The sequence below is a fragment of the Gossypium arboreum genome, chromosome 12 (genome assembly GCF_025698485.1).
Source record: "Gossypium arboreum isolate Shixiya-1 chromosome 12, ASM2569848v2, whole genome shotgun sequence".
In the NCBI taxonomy this organism is placed as follows: Eukaryota; Viridiplantae; Streptophyta; class Magnoliopsida; order Malvales; family Malvaceae; genus Gossypium; species Gossypium arboreum.
Genome location: NC_069081.1, coordinates 7,785,455 through 7,796,036, shown reverse-complemented (window position 1 = coordinate 7,796,036; position 10,582 = coordinate 7,785,455). Strand labels below are relative to the sequence as shown.

The 10,582-nt window shown below is 32.7% G+C and overlaps 2 protein-coding genes across 2 annotated transcripts; one reads left to right on the top strand and one right to left on the bottom strand.

The window, feature by feature from the left end:
• The first annotated feature begins 3,612 nt into the window (after window positions 1–3,612).
• On the top strand, window positions 3,613–8,225 carry LOC108479858 (DUF21 domain-containing protein At2g14520). Its single transcript, XM_017782682.2, has 11 exons — window positions 3,613–4,092; window positions 4,526–4,602; window positions 4,686–4,769; window positions 5,051–5,164; window positions 5,281–5,367; window positions 5,693–5,832; window positions 5,918–6,005; window positions 6,633–6,706; window positions 6,835–6,959; window positions 7,108–7,367; window positions 7,444–8,225. Exons 1-11 carry the CDS (start codon window positions 3,915–3,917, stop codon window positions 7,486–7,488), a joined length of 1,272 nt encoding a protein of 423 aa, XP_017638171.1. The 5' UTR covers window positions 3,613–3,914; the 3' UTR covers window positions 7,489–8,225.
• LOC108479859 (proline iminopeptidase) lies at window positions 7,654–10,317 on the bottom strand. The gene is made up of 11 exons (XM_017782683.2): window positions 10,100–10,317; window positions 9,778–9,980; window positions 9,581–9,679; window positions 9,389–9,499; window positions 9,228–9,290; window positions 9,023–9,116; window positions 8,739–8,836; window positions 8,476–8,577; window positions 8,237–8,350; window positions 8,015–8,089; window positions 7,654–7,847 (listed from the first exon to the last, which is right to left on the bottom strand). Exons 1-11 carry the CDS (start codon window positions 10,221–10,223, stop codon window positions 7,743–7,745), a joined length of 1,188 nt encoding a protein of 395 aa, XP_017638172.1. The 5' UTR covers window positions 10,224–10,317; the 3' UTR covers window positions 7,654–7,742.
• Window positions 10,318–10,582: the final 265 nt, after the last annotated feature.

Here is a 10,582-nt window from a genome sequence, read left to right as displayed (position 1 = left end):
CATTGAAATTTTTAAAATTATAAAAATAAAATAAAATCAAAGAAGTTACAAAATATAAAATTAAGACAATAAGAATTTGAGAATAAAATAGTTGAGAAAATTGAGAGAATATGATTTGAATACAAAAGAAAGAAAATGAGTTGAGTATATATAATAAATAAAGTAACTATTAAAAATTTTAGCCGTTCCAAAAAAAAAACATTAGTAATTAGCCATTGGAACTTTTTATTGTTGTAAAAGTTGCAGTTAAACGAAAACACGTCTTATTTTTCTTTCCAAAATCGATTCATTTCTCTAAATTTGAAGAAAAACAACCTAATTTTCTAATTAATTTTTAAAAGCAGCTTTTTCGTCTAATAAACCCCTGGATAGAGACACGCAATGGTCTTAGCTTCCTCCAAATATGGTAATTTGTTTTTCTGATTTATTAATATATACCTTAAATACCACTCTAATCTAATAAAATAATATATATACATATACATGATATAAATGCATATATTGTCAAGCTATTTTTATTTTCAAGATTATTTGGTTCTTAGAAAGTGGCCCTCTCTAAGATAAATGTAATCCATAAATTGGCTGGCTATGCCTACTACTAATATAAATAGCGTAGTTTTTTTATTTCACCCTTTCTTTAATATAGCTTATTATTTTTAACAAAATTCTACCCGAATCTGACAAACCTTTATAAAATAATTTTATTTTTAAGAATTTATTTTATTTAGTTTTCAGATTTAAAATATTAAATTTTTTATTAATTTCATTAATGTGACATATTAAAATTGAAAATAAATATAATCCGTGGTTATATAATAAAAAAAATTTTAAATAGACTTGAACTTAACAGAAAATTTTAACATATTAAAATTTTTAAAAATTTATTTTAATATTTTAATTAGAATAAAATATTGAGTTGAAATTGTGATAAAATGATCCTGAAAACTCACTTTTAAGCATTTAATAAAAACTTATAACTTTATTTTTTTAAAATTAATAAATATCATCAATAGCACTAGATCAATTTTCCATAACAATATTTTAACCTTAAGTAGTGATTGATTAAATAAATAAAATTAACAAATAATAATACCTCAAGGTTTATAACTTTTTTTTGTTTAATTTGTTTTATGGTTTATAACATATAGTGGTTTTAGAATTTTAAGATTTATGATTTTATGGAAATAGTTCGATTAAGATTTAATGTCGAGATTAAGGTTTAAAATTGGATAAGATTTAGGATTTAATATTTAGAGTTTAGAATTCGACAAATCCTTTAAGTATTTGTTTACTAGAGTTAAAAATAGTAATAAGAGTTAATTTAAAAATAATTATTTTAATTTAAGTTAAATTTTAAGTATTTAAACTAACTAATAAAATCATAAATATTGAAGTATCATATTGTATAAAAATTAAAATTTGATCATTACTATGTAATATGTCAGAAAAGGAATGCCTGAAGCATCTTTTGTTTATATATCTAGCATATAGAATTGATGAATAAATAATTTTGAATTTAGTCATAAATATATCTAAATATTTTTCATTTAAAATAAGATAATCTTTTGTTGTCTTACTAAAAACGAAAAGGTCAAGTCATGCAATCATCTTTGTTGAAGATTATTGAATAGGATCAACAGTGTTAAATTTAGTTATTATTATCTAACCATGTATTGATATGGTTGTTTTATTTTTCCCCCAACATCTAGCATTCATAAATGAAAGAGATAAGGTAGAAAAAAAAAAGCCTACAAAAGTAGAACAAAAAGTCAAAAGCTTAGAACGTAGAGCCAACAAACCCTAAAGCCACAAGCAAGTAAAAAAACCCCTAGCTATCAACACATTTGAGCCATCATCACTGGAGGATAGTGCCAGGGGAGGTCAGAAGCCCTGTAATCTATCACCGACTTGTAATGCCTCCGACAGGAAGCACCTTCGTCCACTGTGGGTTGGAGAAGAGCCGACAACATGTACTGTTTTGGAGTAGCGTTTTTCGATCTCCGTCACACTTCAAACCAGGGAGGTCAAGGTTGAAGAGGTTCTGCCCAATAACACCGAGGATGCTAGAGGAAGCCAAATGGTCCAAGCCCGACGTCGTGAAAAAGGGGGGAGGAGCCACCAAAAGCTGTTGGAGAAAAGCCTCTCATGGCCCTGGTCTAAGACCAACGAAAGAGAAGAGGCAAGGTGCGGACTTTATTTTGGTAAAAGAGTAGGAGAAAAAGAAGAAACCTAAAGCAAAGGAAAGAAGGCAGACGACAGTGAGTACAAAGTTGGTGGCTGCAAAGAGAAATAGGGAGAGGCAGTATTGAGAGAAGTTAAACATTCTGGTTTTCCATTATTTTATTAAGTTAGTGAGGTAATTTGTGTAGGCACCTTGACCTAGTGCCAGCTAACAAGTTGCACCAATTTGAGGTGTGCAAAGTCTCAGTAACTACACCTATGAGTAAAAGAAATGGTCAAAAAATATATATATTTGCTTCACATTAATTTATACAAATTTTTATCTCTTTGGTTTTCAAAGACAATAAGGGTGTCCTTTAAAGAAAGAAGGAAAGATTTTTCTTCTTTTAAAAAATGTGTGTTTAAAGTATTATAATTTTTTTCATTTATTAATAATTTAATTGATGTATATATTGACATATGTTTATATCGTTTTTGTATGTCATATTTGAATTCGTTTAGTGTTTGAACAATTTTATCATTGTGATTACATTTAGAAAAAGATTTGTGTTTGTCTTCCTATTGTTATTGTACTTCACCATAGAATGGTTTAGTTAAAGATATTCAAATATTAGAAGCCACTTACTCATGTTTTTCCTAAATTCATTTTCTTAATTTATTAAAATATAAATAAATCATTTAAAGATGATCTAACCTTCTTTTATGTGAACAATATTAAAGAATTAAAATATTTATATTATTTAATATATTAAAATTTATATTTTTATTCACTTAACTTTTGTATTTATTCTCACTGAACAAATGTTTTTTGCAAAACAAAAAACCCGTCACGTATTAACTGTATGAGAAAGTATTTATGACGCTTTGAAAACATCACAGAAAGGTTGTTCATTTTTTTGTGACAATTCTAGAGGTCACGAAATAATACTTTTTTGGGTTTTTATATATATATATATATATATATATATATATTCAAAAAACTATTACCTTTTATGACACTTATATTATGAAGAATAGAAAACAAAAGTAAGAAAATATTCAAAATATAAATATCAAAAGTATTGAGTACAAATACATAAATCCACCGTACAAGAATTTAAAAGTCAAATACTAAGATTCAAACATTAAAATAGAAATAAAAATTGATGTTGAAATCAAGATAAAGTCATATGTATGATCCTAAAGATTGAGTGGTAGAATCATGAAAACTGTCGATAAGACTACCACATGGAATCGGATCAGTAGCTCAAACTTTAAATTGATGGGAGTGATCATCATTGAGGACTCCTAATTGCATTTTTAATTTAAATATCACCAAAATATCCATTAATGTTAAGAGTATTAAAATCATTAGATGTTTTAGTAAAAAAATTAAAACAATTATTTTTAATAATTTAATAAAGAGTAAAAATGTTATTAAGTAATATTGATAGCCGGAAACAGAAACAGCTCAAAAGTCAAAACCCACGACTGTATAAAATAGACACCGCAGATAGAGTTTCGTACTTCCAGCTCCAGTCCAAAAGCACAAAGCTATTACCCACACGTCACTCTCCAACCGTATAAATACGTGGTTTCGCCGGCAAAACCAAAAACTATTAAGCTCTTGCAAATTTGGGTTTAACAATGGAGGAGGGTTTTGGCCTCTGTTCATCGTTTCTCTAACAAAACCTCAAGGGTCTTTTTATAATATTGAATTTGGAAGGTTGTTTGGGGAGGGGGAGGGAAATTGAATGGCGGTGGAGTACAAGTGTTGTGGAACGGATTTCTTTATTCATATATTGGTAATAGTATTGTTGGTGGTGTTCGCGGGTCTGATGTCGGGTCTTACTTTGGGCCTTATGTCCATGAGTCTTGTTGACCTTGAGGTTCTTGCTATGTCTGGTACTCCCAACGATCGTAGACATGCTGGTAATTTCTTCATTTCCTCTTCTTCTTCTTTTTTAATTAAGGAAACCAAATTAAAGAATCAAAAAGTTGATAATGTATCCATGGGTTGGCAATGGTAATTAATAAATGACGTAATCTGTACTTGAAAAGTTGTAATCTTTGCTTTGATTTGATTCACCAGAACATATGGACTGGAATCATGAATTAAATGTTAGAATATTTTACTTTTTGAGCGAGATTGATGTGAAGTTTTCAGTTTTTCTTCATTGAAATTTATGATTCAAGTGGATGAAAAAAAATGAAATGCCGAAAGTCATTGAAGTTTGAAGGGTAGACTTACAGATTACATTTAGTTGATGAAATTATTGTCATAAATTGCTATGGATACCGCATATTGAACTTAAATATTCAGATCAAATGCTAGCCGTGCTAACTTATTCCCTTGCTGGAACAGCAAAGATATTGCCTGTTGTCAGAAAACAGCATTTGTTGCTTTGTACACTACTTCTATGCAATGCTGCTGCAATGGAGGTATATGTTCAATGGTGTGATCTGTTTCTAGTATTCCTGAATGTTAGTTGATATTTTATAAACTTTTTTGTTACCTTTATCAGGCACTTCCCATTTTCCTTGATAGCTTGGTTACTGCTTGGGGTGCTATCCTGATATCGGTGACCTTGATTCTTCTATTTGGTGAGGTTAGACCACCTTACATGATTTGAATTGAAAGTGCCCTTGAATTTGGCGCAAGTAACAATCCTTGTTGAAACGCTGAACATGATATTCTGTGATATGTTTAACTTTTGTGTGTGATACTCAGATAACATCTGCTATAATTTTTGTTGAGAAACTTTTGCCACTTAGTTTTCCAACCATTCTGGCTTAAGAGTTGCTCTTGGAAAATGAAAGTACATGTAACTGCGGTAAAAAGGAAGCAAGCTCTATGCATGCTCTAATTGCTATTTAATTGTATGTGCAGATAATACCACAATCTGTTTGTTCTAGATATGGTTTGGCAATTGGTGCGACAGTGGCTCCATTTGTTCAAGTTCTTGTTTGGGTCTGTTTTCCTATTGCCTATCCAATAAGTAAGGTGATGGATGTTACAATAAGAATTCAACCATTTTTGCCTTTTTAACAGTGAGAAAAGCAATCAAACTTGTAAGTTCCTGCAAATAGCTCTTATCAATTATTTTCTGTGATTTTCAGCTGTTAGACTTGCTGCTGGGCCATGGACATGTAGCACTTTTTCAAAGAGCTGAGTTGAAAACCCTAGTAAATTTGCATGGCAACGAGGTATGCTTAACAGCTTCTTTATATTTTGAGACATATTGCATAAAAGCTTTTACTTTCCCCTATGTGTATACCATGGTATGCAGTTACTAAGTCGTAATTAACTTGGCTGTCGCCATTTATCGAATCAATGTTTGTTTTTGATAATTTATTTCACCTGCCATTCCACTAGCTTATTACGGTAGTTAGTTTCTTTATATGCTTAAACTGCCTCTGTAAATTTATTCGAGTATTTTTGCTTTTTGAATCACAATGCCTTACTTCAGAAATCTGCTTCTTTCATTATAACTTTCTGCTTTTGTGATCCTTTTGATGGACCTCTAATTAGGCTGGAAAAGGTGGAGAATTGACACATAATGAAACGACAATTATAGCTGGAGCACTTGAGCTCAGTGCCAAAACAGCTAAAGATGCCATGACTCCTTTATCTGAAGCGTTTGCAGTTGATATTAATGCCAAACTTGACAGGTTTTACTTTCTGTAAATTATAAAGAAAGATATAGCATTTGCATCTGTTTTCATTTTTCATTAGGAAAACTACCATTATGGACAGGGACTTGATGAATTTAGTTTTGGAGAAAGGGCATAGCAGAGTGCCAGTTTACTACGAGCAGACTACAAACATCATCGGACTCATTTTGGTAACCATTTTTCTTTGGCTACAACGCAGTTTGTCGAGCGCTATCTTTACTTATTTTCAGCTAGTCTTTTCTCTCTCCAAAATGTTCCCTTTAACTATTTGGCATGAGATTTTGGAACTGGATGATGCTCTGTGATATGCTGGCCTTTCTAGTTTATGACATTGATAGGCTTAGCTTAGTAATACTTTTAAGAAACACTTTTGGAACAAAAAACGCATTTGAGAAAAATTAAAATTTTTTGCTTTTGAAAAACACTTCTTTCAAGCACTTTTGGGGCATTTTCTACTTTTGAAAAATGTTTTTTTCCCTCAAAAACGTCTTGTTTAGGAGCATTTTCTACTTTTGAAAAGTATTTTTTTCCCTCAAAAACGTCTTGTTTAGGAGTACTTTTATCTCGAAAGCACTTTTTTATCAAAGCATTGCTAAACTAACTATAATTGCATGAATTTGTAACAAATCCAATAGCCAATGCAGCCTCCTTTTCTAAATAAGTTTTCCCTTATATTTAATGGTTCCATTCCGAATATTAGTACTTGCACTCATTTTCTTATTTCTTGGGTCTTTTTTATTCTTTTAAAGTTTCTGGGTTTTTTTTTTTTTCTTTCTTTACTTCTTTTAATCTTAAAGGTAAATAATTTATTGACAATTCACCCTGAAGATGAAGTACCTGTGAAAAGTGTTACCATACGAAGGATTCCAAGGTATCTTATAGTAAATTAATGAAATTCTTTCAAACAAAAAAAAAAATGGACTGACTGTATTTGTGTCATTCACTCTTTACCTCTTTAATCATTGGTTGCTTCTATATATTTATTTTTGCATGTTACAGGGTTCAAGAAGAATTGCCATTATATGATATATTAAATGAATTTCAGAAAGGTCATAGCCACATGGCCGTCGTTGTAAGACAGTGCAACAGGACAGATGAATCTCCTACTAGTAACCGTGATGAAAGTATCCACCTCTCAATCGATATATTCAGTTCTCTCCAGATTTCCTTCCGCTTATACCTTGACTTTGCTGCGTAGGAACTAATTTATACATGGCTTCCGTTTTGGTATTTATTGCTCTAATCTCTCTCTATCTGTTCGCTTAAAAACAGGGCCCCTGCCAGAAGTGAGAGTCGACATGGATGCCGACAAACATCCAAAAGAAAAAGTTTTAAGACGTAAACGTTCACTCAAGTGGAAGAGCTTTCCAGCTACAGGAAGATCTTTTAAAGGTGGTTCTCGGAGCAAAAAATGGACAAAAGGTACTGATTCAGACATCCTCCATCTAAATGACAATCCACTCCCAACGCTCACAGAAGAAGAGGCTATTGGCATAATAACAATGCAAGATGTGATTGAAGAGCTTTTACAGGTACCTCTGACCCTATTTAACATGTTTCTAATATCAATTTTCTCAACACTTGACTCTTATATGTGAGCTTGAGCAGGAGGAGATCTTTGACGAGACGGATCATCATTACGAGGACTCATGACATTTATTTTCCTAGTTTTAGATAATGATGAAAATATATATACAGTAATACAAACTCTCTGTGAAAAGGTGATTTTGTTTTTTATTTCCAGGTTTATTTCTCTCATGTCTTGCATTTTTCTCAATATATGCATATGTATACCTATATAAGCACATGGATTCAACATTCTAAGTTTAAACCAAATTCTCTTCAATTGATTATCAAACTGCTTGTGTTTATGAGGCAAATCAACATGTAGACTTAGCTTTCGAATTTCAAGGTTTGTTCTTCTTGGCAAGGCTTTTCAGCTTCTCGTTTGCAGCCACAAGTTCAGCAGCTATTCCTGGTTCGTTGGCTGAATGCCCCGCATTTGGAACAACCTGTGATAATAAAGTGTTTTTTTTTTTTTCATTATGCAAAACAGTTATAAGAAGTCGTAAATTAGTCTCCATGGTTGAGTGATTGCATGCAAATGCAGACTGAACAAGATAAACCTGATGTGATTATAGGCCGCAGCATCATATTCAACAGATAATTTAGATCTTACCTTAAAATCCGCCTCTGGAAATGCTTTGTGGAGATCCCAAGCAGACATCATGGGACAGCAAACATCATATCTTCCCTGTTCAAAATGGTTCAAGGGGTACCAGATTACACATGTTCATAAACTTTTAGAATGCAATATATTTGTAAGACTCTTTATGTTAAAATGTCTTATGAAGAAGCAGAAAGGTGGCCTGCATTGTCTGGGAGGTAAACGTTTACATACCTGTACAATCGTAGTGTTAATATGCCTTATTTTGTCAACATTGTCTAACAAGAACGAATCAGAAGGAAAGAACCCTTTATTCACAAAGTAGTGGTTCTCAATCCTTGCAAAAGCCTAGACACAAACAACGAAGAGACAAATTTATCAAATTTGCAGTAAAACTTCAGCATCTTGTTTAGACTATTCTATAATTTCCAGCTCTATGTTGAACCGTAGGTCTTCTCGGGCATAAAACTCACCAGTGAAAAATAATCATCATCCCCTCTCTTGATGTTTTCATCATTTGGTAGAAGATGGGCAGTCATCATTTCCCATTTGGTCCATGCCCTAGCAGCTGCATACTAAGAAGTTAACCAGAGAGTTAACAGAAAAAACATTTAACCATTTTTTACATATAATAGAAAAAAAAAAAACCACCGCAAGCTCACAAGTCGTAGGTTCAATAAACAAGAAGGGTAGAGGAAGGAAAGCAGTGTATCCAAAACCAGATGATTCCTCTTACTTGTATTTCCAAATCCTCAGAATTCAGTCTCCTGTGGTAAGCAGTAACAAAACTCTCCCTCTCCTTTTCTGGAATAAGATCTCTAAACGGTTCCCAAGCTGCATATTTTGAAGAAATGTTTGCACATCTTGATCAGCATTCATAAGTAAACCCACTAAAATGTTACAAATCAAACATCTTTTCATGCATCTTGAAATCAAAATATAATGGGAAAAATAAGAACTTAACTTACAGCATTAGAACAACTATTTTTAACATATAGAACGGAAGTATGGAACACATACCATCAGGATAAATAGCAGCAGCACCACCTTCATAAAACCAATCGATCTCTTTCTTCCGCAAAAGGAATATCCCTCTTAGGACCAAGCCAGTAACCTTAAAAATAAACGAGAGACACCATCAATTCAAACTCAAAGGGGGGAATTATGGGAAGTGCTGATGACCTGATTGTATGTATGAGGAGCTTCAACCAGCAAAATGATGCACCTTGTCAGGATGTGATTCACTGTAAGCAAGAGCAAGTGTACTTCCCCAAGAGCCACCAAAGACCTGAATAAGCAGAAAGCAGAAAAACAATGTACTTAACTTGCCTATAACTGCCAATAAACCTGACATTGGTTAAGCAACTAAAAACAAGATATTAGCACCTGCCATTCTGGAATTTTCAAGTGTTCTCTTAGCTTTTCAATGTCATCAATAAGATCCCAAGTGGTGTTATTTTCCAAGCAAGCATGGGGTGTACTCTTTCCAGCACCACGCTGAAGCAGAACTCATATCTTATTAGTGGTTAAAATATGAAACTTTTTTAGAGATTTGAACATGAAGGAACAAAGAGTTACCTGATCAAATAAAATGATCCTATAAAATTCAGGATCAAAGAACCTTCGGTTACTTGGTGATGTTCCTCCTCCAGGTCCCCCATGAAGAAACACGACTGGCTGCAAAATATGAACAGAACAGATAACAAAAACAAGATACCAAAAATAGAAAATCCCCATTCCATCCTAAATGATTGAGACAGGGAATGGGTACTGACATGGCCATCAGGGTTTCCTGACTGCTCCCAGTAGATTGTGTGAACATCAGAAACCTTGAGAAAACCTGTGCTATAAGGCTCAATAGGAGGATAAAGATTCCTGATAAGTTGTTCAGTTGGGTTCCCTGACTCCATTTTATCACTTAACTGAGTCTCAGTCTTAAATCCGACCCTTTGCACCCACAAAGATAACTTCTTTTTCCCTGGAGAGAGTCAAAGCAAACAAATTTCAGCATACCCATATCCACAAATGAATGAAAAAAGAGAAGTTACCAATTTTCATTAAAAAAAAAAAGTTAATAAAAGAGAGCAAAGAGGGGACCTGAGAAAGTGAAATTTTTGGAAAGTGAAGGGAAGTAGGGAAGGGAAGAAGGAAATGCGGGTGGTAGCGAGGAATGAGTGAAGAAAGTGTTTGATTTTGAGGCAAATTTAAACCCTAATCTCATTCTTACTTTCGGGGTAGTGGTGGCATAAGGAGGATGCTTCTTAGGCTAACTGATAAGCATCGCATTGGGCCTTGGAATTAGATTCCTAGGCAGATAAAATTGACAATTTTGGAATATTAGGTTTTTGTCTTTATCTGATATGTGTTAAACTAGAATCCTAAAATTCTTGCATTTTGAAATAATAGCTCCATTTTATCAAAATGAGGGAACGATCGTGTTTTAGGCCTAAAGTACATCCATTGACAATCCCATGCTAGTTTAGAAGTCTATGAAAGCAGATTCAACTACTTTTAAACAATCTTTTTTTTATGAGAAAAAGTGCATAAATATATTAAAAATCAAAATAAGGCTGGATATAA